This window comes from Mustelus asterias, unplaced genomic scaffold (assembly GCF_964213995.1).
Source record: "Mustelus asterias unplaced genomic scaffold, sMusAst1.hap1.1 HAP1_SCAFFOLD_2518, whole genome shotgun sequence".
Taxonomy (NCBI): Eukaryota; Metazoa; Chordata; class Chondrichthyes; order Carcharhiniformes; family Triakidae; genus Mustelus; species Mustelus asterias.
In genome coordinates, this window is record NW_027592463.1 from 8,857 (window position 1) to 26,810 (window position 17,954).

At 61.4% G+C, this 17,954-nt stretch overlaps 1 protein-coding gene across 1 annotated transcript; it reads left to right on the forward strand.

The window, feature by feature from the left end:
* The first annotated feature begins 856 nt into the window (after positions 1-856).
* Positions 857-17,547, forward strand: LOC144489763 (uncharacterized). The gene is made up of 6 exons (XM_078207614.1): positions 857-1,001; positions 2,963-3,299; positions 5,317-5,373; positions 7,727-7,888; positions 12,272-12,433; positions 17,268-17,547. The coding sequence occupies exons 1-6, from the start codon at positions 857-859 to the stop codon at positions 17,434-17,436; spliced, it is 1,032 nt and encodes a 343-aa protein (XP_078063740.1). The 3' UTR covers positions 17,437-17,547.
* Positions 17,548-17,954: the final 407 nt, after the last annotated feature.

Sequence of the window (17,954 nt, forward strand, 5' to 3'; positions counted from 1 at the left end):
ATGTGGAAGCGCTGGAAAGAGTGCAGAGGAGATTTACCAGGATGCTGCCTGGTTTGGAGGGTAGGTCTTATGAGGAAAGGTTGAGGGAGCTGGGGCTGTTCTCTCTGGAGCGGAGGAGGCTGAGGGGAGACTTAATAGAGGTTTATAAAATGATGAAGGGGATAGATAGAGTGAACGTTCAAAGACTATTTCCTCGGGTGGATGGAGCTATTACAAGGGGGCATAACTATAGGGTTCGTGGTGGGAGATACAGGACGGATATCAGAGGTAGGTTCTTCACGCAGAGAGTGGTTGGGGTGTGGAATGGACTGCCTGCAGTGATAGTGGAGTCAGACACTTTAGGAACATTTAAGCGGTTATTGGATAGGCACATGGAGCACACCAGGATGATAGGGAGTGGGATAGCTTGATCTTGGTTTCAGATAAAGCTCGGCACAACATCGTGGGCCGAAGGGCCCGTTCTGTGCTGTACTGTTCTATGAAGTAAAATAATGTTCAAACTGTCCACCGGAGTTCGATTGTGGACTTGTGAGATCTTTCTGTGCGCTGATCGGGGCGGAGGTTGACGATCTCATCGCTCTACCAACCTGACCGCCCTTTGGTTTTTATTTTGAGGATAAATAGGTTTTTTTGAGGGGTGGGGAGGGTTTTCTGAGGGTCCTGGGATGAGGAGGTAGATATTCCAATGCAATGGTGGCCCTCTGATGTTTCATCTCCTTTGGAGTTAATAGGGAGTTGGGGGGTGTGCTGCTCTTCCCGGCCACTAGGGCGGCGCAGCGACTGGGAGATCAGCTGGGAGTGTGGCCGAGGTCCTCCAGCGCTAAAGAGCGGCCGAGGGGGCGGGGCAGGTGGCAGGATGGTCACTGGCGCCAAGGAGGGTGTCGGCCCGCCGGCGGCAAGAGGGGCCCTCCTACCCGCGGCGCTGGGAGGAGTCCTCGGTCCTCCCAGGTCCGTCGAGTTGCGGGGCGTTGGGGAGGAACGCCAAGGCCTGGCTGAGCCCGGTGAGGGGGCCGCGAAGGGCGGCTCTCCCTCCCGCGGCCCTCGGGGGCCTGGCGGCCGGCTTTCCCCCGCGGTCCCGACCTCCGGCGGGCCCCCGGGCCGCAAAGCCTGCGGCCTCGGGCTCGAGTGGCGGCGGCGGCCGGGCTGAGGGGCGCGGAGGGCGGCGGCGGGAGGCTACTCGAGGCCGAGGCTTGGGTTGAGGCCTAGTGTCACTGTTTTAGGCCCCAGAGGGGTTTCTGTGGCTCTTTTGATGTGGGTGGGGCGTGGCACCCACCACCCTGACTGGGTGACACCCACTGGCACCCATCACCCTGACTGGGTGACACCCACTGGCACCCATCACCCAGTCTGGGTGACACCCACTGGCACCCATCACCCTGACTGGGTGACACCCACTGGCACCCATCACCCTGACTGGGTGACACCCACTGGCACCCATCACCCTGACCGGGTGACACCCACTGGCACCCATCACCCTGACTGGGTGACACCCACTGGCACCCATCACCCTGACTGGGTGACACCCATTGGAGCCCATCGCCCTGACTGGGTGACACCCATTGGAGCCCATCGCCCTGACTGGGTGACACCCACTGGCACCCATCACCCTGACTGGGTGACACCCACTGGCACCCATCACCCTGACTGGGTGACACCCACTGGCACCCATCACCCAGACTGGGTGACACCCATTGGAGCCCATCGCCCTGACTGGGTGACACCCACTGGCACCCATCACCCTGACTGGGTGACACCCACTGGCACCCATCACCCAGACTGGGTGACACCCACTGGCACCCATCACCCTGACTGGGTGACACCCACTGGCACCCATCACCCTGACTGGGTGACACCCATCACCCTGGGGGGGGGGGAGGGAAACGCTAAGGCAGCAACTCACAACTTTCTCTCTCTCTCTCTATGTCTGTCCCTCCGCCTCCCCCCCCAATCCCTCCCCCCCCCAATCCCTCCGCCTCCCCCCCAATCCCTCCCCCCCCCAATCCCTCCCCCCCCCAATCCCTCCGCCTCCCCCCCCAATCCCTCCGCCTCCCCCCCCAATCCCTCCGCCTCCCCCCCCAATCCCTCCGCCTCCCCCCCCCAATCCCTCCGCCTCCCCCCCCCCAATCCCTCCGCCTCCCCCCCCAATCCCTCCGCCTCCCCCCCCAATCCCTCCGCCTCCCCCCCCAATCCCTCCGCCTCCCCCCCCAATCCCTCCGCCTCCCCCCCCAATCCCTCCGCCTCCCCCCCCAATCCCTCCGCCTCCCCCCCCCAATCCCTCCCCCCCAATCCCTCCGCCTCCCCCCCCAATCCCTGGCCCCCCCAATCCCTCCCCCCCCATTCCCTCTGCCTCCCCCCCAATCTCTGTGTGTCGTCCCCCCATTCCCACTGCCTCTTTCCCTCCGCCTCCCCCCCCAATCCCTCCGCCTCCCCCCCCCAATCCCTCCGCCTCCCCCCCCAATCCCTGGCCCCCCCAATCCCTCCCCCCCCAATCCCTCCCCCCCCAATCCCTCTGCCTCCCCCCCAATCTCTGTGTGTCGTCCCCCCATTCCCACTGCCTCTTTCCCCCCCCCCCCCCCCCCCCCCGCAATCCCTGTGTCTCCGTCTCGTTCCCTCCCTCTCCCTGTCTTTGTCTTTCTCTGGGTGACACAGCGGGTTGGCGCTGCTCCCTCACAGCTCCAGGGGACCCGGGTTCGATTCCCAGCTCGGGGGTCACCGTCTGTGCGGAGTCTTGCACATTCTCCCCGTGTCTGCGTGGGTTTCCTCCGGGTGCTCCGGTTTCCTCCCACAGTCCGAAAGGCCGTGCTGGTTAGGGTGGGATTGGGCCGTGCTAAATTCCCCCTCAGTGTGACCCGAACCGGAGTGTGGGCGACTGGGGGATTGTCACTTCATTGCGGTGTTAATGTCAGCCGACTTGTGACACTAGTAAATAACCGTGACCTTTTTGCTCTGCCTCTCGCTCCAGGATTCTCCAGCGATCTATCCGGTTGGAGCCGGGATTCTCGTGCGCTCCCACCAGCGAGTGTCGGGGCTCGGGACTGCGTGCCTCAGGGACCCGTACCAAGAGCGGCCATGACGAAACAGCGCCCACTCTCCCTGGCGGGACAATCCTCCCTGTCGGAGCTGTACCTCCAGCCTAGCCCCCAGTGTCTGGACGCCACGGGACACTGTCTGGAGGGGGGCAGACACTGGAAAAGCAGATCCACACTGTGGACCCGTGAGGTGCCGCTCTCGATGCCTTGGTCAGGAATCAACAGAGGGGCCGTCACCTTCATCGGGTCGATGATGCCAACGCCCAGAGAGTGAGTGTCCCCGGGAGTGTTCGATGGGGGACGGTGCAGAGGGAGCTTTACTCAGTATCTAACCCCGTGCTGTACCTGTCCTGGGAGTGTTTGATGGGGGACGGTGCAGAGGGAGCTTTACTCTGTATCTAACCCCGTGCTGTACCTGTCCTGGGAGTGTTCGATGGGGGACGGTGCAGAGGGAGCTTTACTCTGTATCGAACCCCGTGCTGTACCTGTCCTGGGAGTGTTTGATGGGGACAGTGTAGAGGGAGCTTTACTCTGTATCTAACCCCGTGCTGTCCCTGTCCTGGGAGTGTTTGATGGGGACAGTGTAGAGGGAGCTTTACTCTGTATCTAACCCCGTGCTGTACCTGTCCTGGGAGTGTTTGATGGGGACAGTGTAGTGGGAGCTTTACTCTGTATCTAACCCCGTGCTGTACCTGTCCTGGGAGTGTTTGATGGGGACAGTGTAGAGGAAGCTTTACTCTGTATCTAACCCTGTGCTGGACCTGTCCTGGGAGTGTTTGATGGGGGACGGTGCAGAGGGAGCTTTACTCTGTATCTAACCCCGTGCTGTACCTGTCCTGGGAGTGTTTGATGGGGACAGTGCAGAGGGAGCTTTACTCTGTATCGAACCCCGTACTGTACCTGTCCTGGGAGTGTTTGATGTGGACAGTGTAGAGGGAGCTTTACTCTGTATCTAACCCCGTGCTGTACCTGTCCTGGGAGTGTTTGATGGGGGACAGTGTAGAGGGAGCTTTACTCTGTATCTAACCCTGTGCTGTACCTGTCCTGGGGGTGTTTGATGGGGACAGTGTAGAGGGAGCTTTACTCTGTATCTAACCCCGTGCTGTACCTGTCCTGGGAGTGTTTGATGGGGGACAGTGTAGAGGGAGCTTTACTCTGTATCTAACCCCGTGCTGTACCTGTCCTGGGAGTGTTTGATGGGGGACAGTGTAGAGGGAGCTTTACTCTGTATCTAACCCCGTGCTGTCCCTGTCCTGGGAGTGTTTGATGGGGACAGTGTAGAGGGAGCTTTACTCTGTATCTAACGCTGTGCTGTACCTGTCCTGGGAGTGTTTGATGGGGACAGTGTAGAGGGAGCTTTACTCTGTATCTAACCCCGTGCTGTACCTGTCCTGGGAGTGTTTGATGGGGACAGTGCAGAGGGAGCTTTACTCTGTATCTAACCCCGTGCTGTACCTGTCCTGGGAGTGTTTGATGGGGGACAGTGTAGAGGGAGCTTTACTCTGTATCTAACCCCGTGCTGTACCTGTCCTGGGAGTGTTTGATGGGGGACAGTGTAGAGGGAGCTTTACTCTGTATCTAACCCCGTGCTGTACCTGTCCTGGGAGTGTTTGATGGGGGACAGTGTAGAGGGAGCTTTACTCTGTATCTAACCCTGTGCTGTACCTGTCCTGGGAGTGTTTGATGGGGACAGTGCAGAGGGAGCTTTACTCTGTATCTAACCCCGTGCTGTACCTGTCCTGGGAGTGTTTGATGGGGACAGTGTAGAGGGAGATTTACTCTGTATCTAACCCCGTGCTGTACCTGTCCTGGGAGTGTTTGATGGGGGACAGTGTAGAGGGAGCTTTACTCTATCTAACCCCGTGCTGTACCTGTCCTGGGAGTGTTTGATGGGGGACAGTGTAGAGGGAGCTTTACTCTGTATCTAACCCCGTGCTGTACCTGTCCTGGGAGTGTTTGATGGGGGACAGTGTAGAGGGAGCTTTACTCTGTATCTAACCCCGTGCTGTACCTGTCCTGGGAGTGTTTGATGGGGGACAGTGTAGAGGGAGCTTTACTCTGTATCTAACCCCGTGCTGTACCTGTCCTGGGAGTGTTTGATGGGGGACAGTGTAGAGGGAGCTTTACTCTGTATCTAACCCCGTGCTGTACCTGTCCTGGGAGTGTTTGATGGGGGACAGTGTAGAGGGAGCTTTACTCTGTATCTAACCCCGTGCTGTACCTGTCCTGGGGGTTGATGGGGTTACTGGGTAACTCTGTAATCAGTCTCTCTTATTCGTCCTTCCAGCAGGTGTGACTTCCCTGGATTTATGAAAATCAAACGCCGCTCTGAGGCTGAGGGAGAGTGAGTATCGAGAGAGCTAACAGTGTGGGTCTAACCGAGGGATACGGAGACGGGAACTGTGCACAGTGCTCCCAGTGTGGGTCTAACCGAGGGATACGGAGACGGGAACGGTGCACAGTGCCCCCAGTGTGGGTCTAACCGAGGGATACGGAGACGGGAACGGTGCACAGTGCCCCCAGTGTGGGTCTAACCGAGGGATACGGAGATGGGAACTGTGCACGGTGCTCCCAGTGTGGGTCTAACCGAGGGATACGGAGACCGGAACTGTGCACGGTGCTCCCAGTGTGGGTCTAACCGAGGGATACGGAGACTGGAACTGTGCACGGTGCTCCCAGTGTGGGTCTAACCGAGGGATAGGGTGACGGGAACGGTGCACAGTGCCCCCAGTGTGGGTCTAACCGAGGGATACGGAGACGGGAACGGTGCACAGTGCCCCCAGTGTGGGTCTAACCGAGGGATACGGAGATGGGAACTGTGCACGGTGCTCCCAGTGTGGGTCTAACCGAGGGATACGGAGACCGGAACTGTGCACGGTGCTCCCAGTGTGGGTCTAACCGAGGGATACGGAGACTGGAACTGTGCACGGTGCTCCCAGTGTGGGTCTAACCGAGGGATACGGAGACTGGAACTGAGCACAGTGCTCCCAGTGTGGGTCTAACCGAGGGATACGGAGACCGGAACTGTGCACGGTGCTCCCAGTGTGGGTCTAACCGAGGGATACGGAGATCGGAACTGTGCACGGTGCTCCCAGTGTGGGTCTAACCGAGGGATACGGAGACCGGAACTGTGCACGGTGCTCCCAGTGTGGGTCTAACCGAGGGATAGGGAGACCGGAACTGAGCACGGTGCTCCCAGTGTGGGTCTAACCGAGGGATACGGAGACCGGAACGGTGCACGGTGCACCCAGTGTGGGTCTAACCGAGGGATACGGAGACTGGAACTGTGCACGGTGCTCCCAGTGTGGTCTAACCGAGGGATACGGAGACGGGAACTGTGCACGGTGCTCCCAGTGTGGGTCTAACCGAGGGATACGGAGACCGGAACTGTGCACAGTGCTCCCAGTGTGGTCTAACCGAGGGATAGGGTGACGGGAACGGTGCACAGTGCTCCCAGTGTGGGTCTAACCGAGGGATACGGAGACCGGAACTGTGCATGGTGCTCCCAGTGTGGGTCTAACCGAGGGATACGGAGACCGGAACTGTGCACGGTGCTCCCAGTGTGGGTCTAACCGAGGGATACGGAGATGGGAACTGTGCTCGGTGCTCCCAGTATGGGTCTAACCGAGGGATACGGAGACGGGAACGGTGCACGGTGCTCCCAGTGTGGGTCTAACCGAGGGATACGGACACCGGAACTGTGCACGCTGCTCCCAGTGTGGGTCTAACCGAGGGATACGGAGACCGGAACGGTGCACGGTGCTCCCAGTGTGGGTCTAACCGAGGGATACGGAGATGGGAACTGTGCTCGGTGCTCCCAGTATGGGTCTAACCGAGGGATACGGAGACGGGAACGGTGCACGGTGCTCCCAGTGTGGATCTAACCGAGGGATACGGAGACCGGAACTGTGCACGGTGCTCCCAGTGTGGGTCTAACCGAGGGATTGGGAGACCGGAACTGTGCACGGTGCTCCCAGTGTGGGTCTAACCGAGGGATTGGGAGACCGGAACGGTGCACGGTGCTCCCAGTGTGGGTCTAACCGAGGGATAGGGAGACCGGAACTGTGCACGGTGCTCCCAGTGTGGGTCTAACCGAGGGATACGGAGACCGGAACTGTGCACGGTGCTCCCAGTGTGGGTCTAACCGAGGGATACGGAGACGGGAACGGTGCACGGTGCTCCCAGTGTGGATCTAACCGAGGGATTGGGAGACCGGAACTGTGCACGGTGCTCCCAGTGTGGGTCTAACCGAGGGATTGGGAGACCGGAACTGTGCACGGTGCTCCCAGTGTGGGTCTAACCGAGGGATTGGGAGACCGGAACGGTGCACGGTGCTCCCAGTGTGGGTCTAACCGAGGGATAGGGAGACCGGAACTGTGCACGGTGCTCCCAGTGTGGGTCTAACCGAGGGATACGGAGACCGGAACTGTGCACGGTGCTCCCAGTGTGGGTCTAACCGAGGGATACGGAGACCGGAACTGTGCACGGTGCTCCCAGTGTGGGTCTAACCGAGGGATTGGGAGACCGGAACGGTGCACGGTGCTCCCAGTGTGGGTCTAACCGAGGGATACGGAGACCGGAACGGTGCTCCCAGTGTCTCCTTTGCTGATTATGTGTGGGCCGCTGTCGTGATATCTGTTGTCTGTGTTTGTTGTCCCGATGGGACCACCCATCCTGTTCTCCCATTTTGCCCCCAGTGGACCCTCCCGCAAGCATTTCCTGTCGGAGGACGCCATGGCGGCCCAGTTTACCAGTCTGAGCCTCAGTAACGACCATGTGTACGGTTCCAATGGATTCCCCATCACGAAGGGAGAGGGCTGCTCCGGCCACAAGCGTTCCTCCCAGGACGGAGAGGCAAGGTACGTTCCGAGAAGTGGAGAGTAACCTCTTCCCACTCCATAATCTCCAGCTTCCTGCCACACGTCGGTGAGGTGGATTGGCCATGCTAAATTGTCCCTTAGTGTCCAAAGATGTGTAGGTTAGGGGGATTGGCCGTGCTAAATTGCCCCTTAGTGTCCAAAGATGTGTAGGTTAGGTGGATTGGCCGTGCTAAATTGTCCCTTAGTGTCCAAAGATGTGTAGGTTAGGTGGATTGGCTATGCTAAATTGTCCCTTAGTGTCCAAAGATGTGTAGGTTAGGGGGATTGGCCGTGCAAAATTGCCCCTTAGTGTCCAAAGATGTGTAGGTTAGGTGGATTGGCCATGCTAAATTGTCCCTTAGTGTCCAAAGATGTGTAGGTTAGGGGGATTGGCCGTGCTAAATTGCCCCTTAGTGTCCAAAGATGTGCAGGTTAGGTGGATTGGCCATGCTAAATTGCCCCTTAGTGTCCAAAGATGTGCAGGTTAGGTGGATTGGCCATGCTAAATTGTCCCTTAGTGTCCAAAGATGTGTAGGTTAGGTGGATTGGCCATGCTAAATTGTCCCTTAGTGTCCAAAGATGTGCAGGGTAGGTGGATTGGCCATGCTAAATTGTCCCTTAGTGTCCAAAGATGTGTAGGTTAGGTGGATTGGCCGTGCTAAATTGTCCCTTAGTGTCCAAAGATGTGTAGGTTAGGTGGATTGGCCATGCTAAATTGTCCCTTAGTGTCCAATGATGTGTAGGTTAGGTGGATTGGCCGTGCTAAATTGTCCCTTAGTGTCCAAAGATGTGCAGGTTAGGTGGATTGGCCATGCTAAATTGTCCCTTAGTGTCCAAAGCTGTGCAGGTTAGGTGGATTGGCCATGCTAAATTGCCCCTTAGTGTCCAAAGATGTGCAGGTTAGGTGGATTAGCCATGCTAAGTTGCCTCTTGGTGTCCAAAGATGTGTAGGTTAGGGGATTGGCCATGCTAAATTGCCCCTTAGTGTCCAAAGATGTGTAGGTTAGGTGGATTGACCATGCTAAATTGTCCCTTCGTGTCCAAAGATGTGCAGGTTAGGGGGATTGGCCATGCTAAATTGCCCCTTAGTGTCCAAAGATGTGTAGGTTAGGTGGATTGGCCATGCTAAATTGTCCCCTTCGTGTCCAAAGATGTGCAGGTTAGGTGGATTGGCCATGCTAAATTGTCCCTTAGTGTCCAAAGATGTGCGGGTTAGGTGGATTGGCCATGCTAAATTGCCCCTTAGTGTTCAAAGATGTGCAGGTTAGGTGGATTGGCCATGCTAAATTGCCCCTTAGTGTCCAAAGATGTGTAGGTTAGGTGGATTGGCCATGCGAAATTGTCCCCTTAGTGTCCAAAGATGTGCAGGTTAGGTGGATTGGCCATGCTAAATTGTCCCCTTAGTGTCCAAAGATGTGTAGGTTAGGTGGATTGACCATGCTAAATTGTCCCTTCGTGTCCAAAGATGTGTAGGTTAGGGGGATTGGCCATGCTAAATTGTCCCTTCGTGTCCAAAGATGTGTAGGTTAGGTGGATTGGCCGTGCTAAATTGCCGCTTAGTGTCCAAAGATGTGTAGGTTAGGGGGATTGGCCATGCTAAATTGTCCCCTTAGTGTCCAAAGATGTGTAGGTTAGGGGGATTGGCCATGCTAAATTGCCCCTTAGTTCCCCCTCCCTATCTCTGTCGTCACCTCCAGCCCCCTACACCCCCTCCCTATCTCTGTAACCTCCTCCAGCCCCCTACACCCCCTCCCTATCTCTGTAACCTCCTCCAGCCTCCTGCACCCCCTCCCTATCTCTGCAACCTCCTCCAGCCTCCTACACCCCCTCCCTATCTCTGTAACCTCCTCCAGCCCCCTACACCCCCTCCCTATCTCTGTAACCTCCTCCAGCCCCCTACACCCCTCCCTATCTCTGTAACCTCCTCCAGCCCCCTACACCCCTCCCTATCTCTGTAACCTCCTCCAGCCCCCTACACCCCCTCCCTATCTCTGTAACCTCCTCCAGCCCCCTACACCCCCTCCCTATCTCTGTAACCTCCTCCAGCCCCCTACACCCCCTCCCTATCTCTGTAACCTCCTCCAGCCCCCTACACCCCTCCCTATCTCTGTAACCCCCTCCAGCCCCTACACCCCCTCCCTATCTCTGCAACCTCCTCCAGCCTCCTACACCCCCTCCCTATCTCTGTAACCTCCTCCAGCCCCCTACACCCCCTCCCTATCTCTGTAACCTCCTCCAGCCCCCTACACCCCTCCCTATCTCTGTAACCTCCTCCAGCCCCCTACACCCCTCCCTATCTCTGTAACCCCCTCCAGCCCCTACACCCCCTCCCTATCTCTGTAACCTCCTCCAGCCCCCTACACCCCCTCCCTATCTCTGTATCCTCCTCCAGCCCCCTACACCCCTCCCTATCTCTGTCACCTCCTCCAGCCCGTACACCCCTCCCTATCTGTCACCTCCTCCCGCCCCTACATCCCTCCCTATCTCTCTACCCTCCTCCAGCCCCCTACACCCCTCCCTATCTCTGTAACCTCCTCCAGCCCCCTACACCCCCTCCCTATCTCTGTAACCTCCTCCAGCCCCCTACACCCCTCCCTATCTCTGTAACCTCCTCCAGCCCCCCTACACCCCTCCCTATCTCTGTAACCTCCTCCAGCCCCTACACCCCCTCCCTATCTCTGTAACCTCCTCCAGCCCCCTACACCCCCTCCCTATCACTGTAACCTCCTCCAGCCCCCTACACCCCCTCCCTATCTCTGTAACCTCCTCCAGCCCCCTACACCCCTCCCTATCTCTGTAACCTCCTCCAGCCCCTACACCCCCTCCCTATCTCTGTAACCTCCTCCAGCCCCCTACACCCCTCCCTATCTCTGTAACCTCCTCCAGCCCCTACACCCCCTCCCTATCTCTGTAACCTCCTCCAGCCCCTCCACACCCTCCCTATCTCTGTCACCCCCTCCAACCCCCTACACCCCTCCCTATCTCTGCAACTCCTCCAGCCCCTACACCCCCTCCCTATCTCTGTAACCTCCTCCAGCCCCCTGCACCCCTCCCTATCTCTGTAACCTTCTCCAGCCTCCTACACCCCTCCCTATCTCTGTAACCTCCTCCAGCCCCCGACATCCCTCCCTATCTCTGTAACCTCCTCCAGCCCCCTACACCCCCCTCCCTATCTTGGTAACCTCCTCCAGCCCCCTACACCCCCCTCCCTATCTTGGTAACCTCCTGCAGCCCCCTACACCCCCTCCCTATCTCTGTCACCTCCTCCAGCCCCCTACACCCCCCTCCCTATCTTGGTAACCTCCTCCAGCCCCCTACACCCCCTCCCTATCTCTGTAACCTCCTCCAGCCCCTACACCCCCTCCCTATCTCTGTAACCTCCTCCAGCCCCCTGCACCCCTCCCTATCTCTGTAACCTTCTCCAGCCTCCTACACCCCTCCCTATCTGTCACCTCCTCCAGCCCCCTACACCCCCCTCCCTATCTTGGTAACCTCCTCCAGCCCCTACACCCCTCCCGATCTCTGTACCCTCCTCCAGCCCCCTACACCCCCTCCCCATCTCTGTAACCTCCTCCAGCCCCCTACACCCCCTCCCTATCTCTGTAACCTCCTCCAGCCCCCTACACCCCCTCCCTATCTGTCACCTCCTCCAGTCCCTACACCCCTCCCGATCTCTGTACCCCCCTCCTATCTCTGTAACCCCCCTCCAGCCCCCTACACCCCCTCCCTATCTCTGTAACCCTCCTCCAGCCCCCTACACCCCCTCCCTATCTCTGTAACCCTCCTCCAGCCCCCTACACCCCCTCCCTATCTCTGTAACCCTCCTCCAGCCCCCTACACCCCCTCCCTATCTCTGTAACCCTCCTCCAGCCCCCTACCCCCCCTCCCCATCTCTGTAACCCTCCTCCAGCCCCCTACACCCCCTCCCTATCTCTGTAACCCTCCTCCAGCCCCCTCCATCGAACCTCCTGCTGTTCCTGTCCCGGGAGTGTCGTAGAGGCTGGAATGTACATTGCTGACATGTTGCGATAGGAGAGGCAGGTTTGAGGGGGGGAGGGGGGGAAAAGGAATTAACGAGATGTGCTGACACCCCGTGGCATTGCTCCCGTTCAGACGGCTGGATTATTAATCGATTGTGCGCGTTAGCATTTGCACACACACACTCGCGCACACAAACACGCACACATTCACACACACACAATAATCAATGCACTGCCCAGATGTCGATGAGTCGAATTGGTTCCCTCCTCAATGCAGTCAGGGGTCACTCAGAGATCAATTGCACGCACCGAGTGTGAGGGTGGTAGTCACAGAGTGGCAATGCCTGCCCCACCCTCACAACCCAAACCCTCTTAACCTGCGCCCTTTCCATCATTTCCCCAGATCCCTGCCGGGAGCGGCGGAAGAGGATGAGAGGAAGGACGTAATCGTGGAGGGCATGTTTGACATGAGCGACAGCCGGGTGATCGTGATGTCGCCCGACCTGCAGAGGCGGCTGCAGTGCCCCCCGGAGGACATCCTGCCCCGGGAGGTCCTTCAGTCAATGTGAGTTCGGGGAGAGGGAGGGGGAATCGAGGGGATGCGGGGAGAGTGCGGGGGGGAGGGAGGGGGAGTCGAGGGGATACGGGGAGAGTGTGGGGGGGAGGGAGGGGGAGTCAAGGGGATACGGGGAGGGTGCGGGGGGGGAGGGGGAATCGAGGGGATACGGGGAGAGTGCGGGGGGATAGGGAGGGGGAATCGAGGGGATGCGGGGAGAGTGCGGGGGGATAGGGAGGGGGAGTAGAGGGGATGCGGGGAGAGTGCGGGGGGATAGGGAGGGGGAATCGAGGGGATGCGGGGAGAGTGCGGGGGGGATAGGGAGGGGGAGTCGAGGGGATACGGGGAGAGTGCGGGGGGATAGGGAGGGGGAGTAGAGGGGATGCGGGGAGAGTGCGGGGGGATAGGGAGGGGGAATCGAGGGGATGCGGGGAGAGTGCGGGGGGGATAGGGAGGGGGAGTCGAGGGGATACGGGGAGAGTGCGGGGGGATAGGGAGGGGGAGTAGAGGGGATACGGGGAGAGTGCGGGGAGGGAGGGAGGGGGAATCGAGGGGATACGGGGAGAGTGCGGGGAGGGAGGGAGGGGGAATCGAGGGGATACGGGGAGAGTGCGGGGGGGGAGGGAGGGGGAGTCGAGGGGATACGGGGAGAGTGCGGGGGGAGGGAGGGGGAATCGAGGGGATGCGGGGAGAGTGCGGGGGGAGGGAGGGGATACGGGGAGACGGGGGGGAGGGAGGGGGAGTCGAGGGGATACGGAGAGAGTGCGGGGGGGGAGGGAGGGGGAATCGAGGGGATACGGGGAGAGTGCGGGGGGATAGGGAGGGGGAATCGAGGGGATACGGGGAGAGTGCAGGGGGAGGGAGGGAGGGGGAATCGAGGGGAGAGTGCGGGGGGAGGGAGGGGGAATCGAGGGGATACGGGGAGGGGGAGGGAGGGGGAATCGAGGGGATACGGGGAGAGTGCGGGGGGAGGGAGGGGGAATCAAGGGGATACGGGGAGGGGGAGGGAGGGGGAATCGAGGGGATACGGGGAGAGTGCGGGGGGGATAGGGAGGGGAATCGAGGGGATACGGGGAGAGTGCAGGGGGAGGGAGGGAGGGGGAATCGAGGGGAGAGTGCGGGGGGAGGGAGGGGAGATTGAGGGGATACGGGGAGAGTGCGAGGGAATCGAGGGGATACGGGGAGAGTGCGGGGGGAGGGAGGGGAGATTGAGGGGATACGGGGAGAGTGCGGGGGGGAGGGAGGGGGAGTCGAGGGGATACGGGGAGGGTGCGGGGGGGAGGGGGAATTGAGGGGATATGGGGAGGGTGCGGGGGGGAGGGGGAATTGAGGGGAGAGTACGGGGAGAGGGAGGGGGAGTCGAGGGGATACGGGGAGAGTGCGGGGGGGAGGGAGGGGGAATCGAGGGGATACGGGGAGAGTGCGGGGGGAGAGGGAGGGGGAATCGAGGGGATACGGGGAGAGTGGGAGGGGGAATCGAGGGGAGAGTGCGGGGGGAGGGAGGGGGAATCAAGGGGATACGGGGAGGGGGAGGGAGGGGGAATCGAGGGGATACGGGGAGAGTGCGGGGGGATAGGGAGGGGGAATCGAGGGGATACGGGGAGAGTGCAGGGGGAGGGAGGGAGGGGGAATCGAGGGGAGAGTGCGGGGGGACGGAGGGGAGATTGAGGGGATACGGGGAGAGTGCGGGGGAATCGAGGGGATACGGGGAGAGTGCGGGGGGAGGGAGGGGAGAGTGCGGGGGGAGGGAGGGGAGATTGAGGGGATACGGGGAGAGTGCGGGGGAATCGAGGGGATACGGGGAGAGTGCGGGGGGAGGGAGGGGAGATTGAGGGGATACGGGGAGAGTGCGGGGGGGAGGGAGGGGGAGTCGAGGGGATACGGGGAGGGTGCGGGGGGGGAGGGGGAATCGAGGGGAGAGTACGGGGGGAGGGAGGGGGAATCGAGGGGAGTGCGGGGGGAGGGAGGGGGAATCGAGGGGATACGGGGAGAGGGAGGGGGAATCGAGGGGACACGGGGTGAGTGCGGGGGGAGGGAGGGGGAATCGAGGGGATACGGGGAGAGTGCGGGGGGATAGGGAGGGGGAGTCGAGGGGATACGGGGAGAGTGCGGGGGGGAGGGAGGGGGAATCGAGGGGATACGGGGAGAGTGCGGGGGGATAGGGAGGGGGAATCGAGGGGATACGGGGAGAGTGCAGGGGGAGGGAGGGAGGGGGAATCGAGGGGAGAGTGCGGGGGGAGGGAGGGGGAATCGAGGGGATACGGGGAGGGGGAGGGAGGGGGAATCGAGGGGATACGGGGAGAGTGCGGGGGGAGGGAGGGGGAATCAAGGGGATACGGGGAGGGGGAGGGAGGGGGAATCGAGGGGATACGGGGAGAGTGCGGGGGGGATAGGGAGGGGGAATCGAGGGGATACGGGGAGAGTGCAGGGGGAGGGAGGGAGGGGGAATCGAGGGGAGAGTGCGGGGGGAGGGAGGGGAGATTGAGGGGATACGGGGAGAGTGCGAGGGAATCGAGGGGATACGGGGAGAGTGCGGGGGGAGGGAGGGGAGATTGAGGGGATACGGGGAGAGTGCGGGGGGGAGGGAGGGGGAGTCGAGGGGATACGGGGAGGGTGCGGGGGGGAGGGGGAATTGAGGGGATATGGGGAGGGTGCGGGGGGGAGGGGGAATTGAGGGGAGAGTACGGGGAGAGGGAGGGGGAGTCGAGGGGATACGGGGAGAGTGCGGGGGGAGGGAGGGGGAATCGAGGGGATACGGGGAGAGTGCGGGGGGAGAGGGAGGGGGAATCGAGGGGATACGGGGAGAGTGCGGGGGGAGAGGGAGGGGGAATCGAGGGGAGAGTGCGGGGGGAGGGAGGGGGAATCAAGGGGATACGGGGAGGGGGAGGGAGGGGGAATCGAGGGGATACGGGGAGAGTGCGGGGGATAGGGAGGGGGAATCGAGGGGATACGGGGAGAGTGCAGGGGGAGGGAGGGAGGGGGAATCGAGGGGAGAGTGCGGGGGGACGGAGGGGAGATTGAGGGGATACGGGGAGAGTGCGGGGGAATCGAGGGGATACGGGGAGAGTGCGGGGGGAGGGAGGGGAGATTGAGGGGATACGGGGAGAGTGCGGGGGAATCGAGGGGATACGGGGAGAGTGCGGGGGGAGGGAGGGGAGATTGAGGGGATACGGGGAGAGTGCGGGGGGGAGGGAGGGGGAGTCGAGGGGATACGGGGAGGGTGCGGGGGGGAGGGGGAATTGAGGGGATATGGGGAGGGTGCGGGGGGGAGGGGGAATCGAGGGGAGAGTACGGGGGGAGGGAGGGGGAATCGAGGGGATACGGGGAGAGTGCGGGTGGGAGGGAGGGGGAATCGAGGGGATACGGGGAGAGTGCGGGGGGAGAGGGAGGGGGAATCGAGGGGAGAGTGCGGGGGGAGGGAGGGGGAATCGAGGGGAGTGCGGGGGGAGGGAGGGGGAATCGAGGGGATACGGGGAGAGGGAGGGGGAATCGAGGGGACACGGGGTGAGTGCGGGGGGAGGGAGGGGGAATCGAGGGGATACGGGGAGAGTGCGGGGGGATAGGGAGGGGGAGTCGAGGGGATACGGGGAGAGTGCGGGGGGGAGGGAGGGGGAATCGAGGGGATACGGGGAGAGTGCGGGGGGAGGGAGGGGGAATCGAGGGAATACGGGGAGAGTGCGGGGGGGGAGGGAGGGGGAATCGAGGGGATACAGGGAGAGTGCGGGGGAATCGAGGGGAGACGGGGGAATCGAGGGGATACGGGGAGTGTGCGGGGGAATCGAGGGGATACGGGGAGAGTGCGGGGGGGGAGGGAGGGGGAATCGAGGGGATACGGGGAGAGTGCAGGGGTAGGGAGGGGGAATCGAGGGGATACGGGGAGAGTGCGGGGAGGGAGGGGGAATCGAGGGGATCCGGGGAGAGCGCAGGGGTAGGGAGGGGGAATCGAGGGGATACGGGGAGAGTGCGGGGGGGGAGGGAGGGGGAATCGAGGGGATACGGGGAGGGGGAGGGAGGGGGAATCGAGGGGATACGGGGAGAGTGCGGGGGGATAGGGAGGGGGAATCGAGGGGATACGGGGAGAATGCGGGGGGATAGGGAGGGGGAATAGGGGGGGAGGGAGGGAGGGGGAATCGAGGGGATACGGGGAGAGTGCGGGGGGATAGGGAGGGGGAATCGAGGGGATACGGGGAGAGTGCGGGGGGATAGGGAGGGGGAATTGAGGGGGAGGGAGGGAGGGGGAATCGAGGGGATACGGGGAGGGGGAGGGAGGGGGAATCGAGGGGATACGGGGAGAGTGCGGGGGGATAGGGAGGGGGAATCGAGGGGATACGGGGAGAGTGCGGGGGGATAGGGAGGGGGAATCGAGGGGGTGCGGGGGAGGGGGGGAGGGAGGGAGGGGGAATAGAGGGGATACGGGGAGAGTGCGGAGGGGGAGGGAGGGGGAGTGCGGGGGGAGGGAGGGGGAGTCGAGGGGATACGGGGACAGTGCGGGGGGGGTAAGCTGAGGGACAGGATGGGGAGGGGGTCCTCTCTGGATCCTGGAGCTGAAGAGGCCTCATCGAGGTTGTTGTGCGGCTGGTAGGGGGTGGGGGTCGCAGGGGGTGGGGGTGGGGGTCGCAGGGGGTGGGGGTGGGGGTCACAGGGGGTGGGGCTGGAGCCCCAGGAGACTCTTCACCCTCTCTGCGATGCCCGGCCCAGTCGATGGTCCCTTTCGAGAGGTCCAGGCTGTCTCACGGCCGATGGAAAGGTGAGGGTTGGGTGTCGGCAGCACAGACACTGATCTCTCTCTCTCTCTCTCTCTCTCTGTCTCCCCCCTCTCTCCGTCCCCCCCGCTGTATTTCAGGAGTGAGAAGTGTATGGAGCTGATCCTGTGGCAGTCCCCGGGACACCTGATCCAGCGAGCGATCCGCTCTCTGAGGCTGAGCGGCGACGACACGCAGTGGGAGCGCGAGACGGAGAGAGGGGCAGAGCCGAGGGACACGCCACAGCCCGGGGAACACATGGAGCTGTGACGGGGGCATTGTGTGGGGGGAGGGAGGGGGGCGGAGGGCGGATTTATTCTTTGTTTTTAATTCTCCTTTTAAAACATAATCGGTGTTGAAATAAAAAGCAGTGAATGCTTCGCTCGTGGGATTGTCTCGTTTATCTCCGCATCTTCCAACCCCCCCCCCCAACACCCCCTGGGACCGGGGGGGGGGGAAAGGACAGTGTATCTAACGCACTGTGACACCCGGTCCCAGAGGGGGAAAGGACAGTGTATCTAACGCACTGTGACACCCGGTCCCAGAGGGGGAAAGGACAGTGTATCTAACGCACTGTGACACCCGGTCCCAGAGGGGGAAAGGACAGTGTATCTAACGCACTGTGACACCCGGTCCCAGAGGGGGAAAGGACAGTGTATCTAACGCACTGTGACACCCGGTCCCAGAGGGGGAAAGGACAGTGTATCTAACGCACTGTGACACCCGGTCCCAGAGGGGGAAAGGACAGTTTATCTAACGCACTGTGACACCCGGTCCCAGAGGGGGAA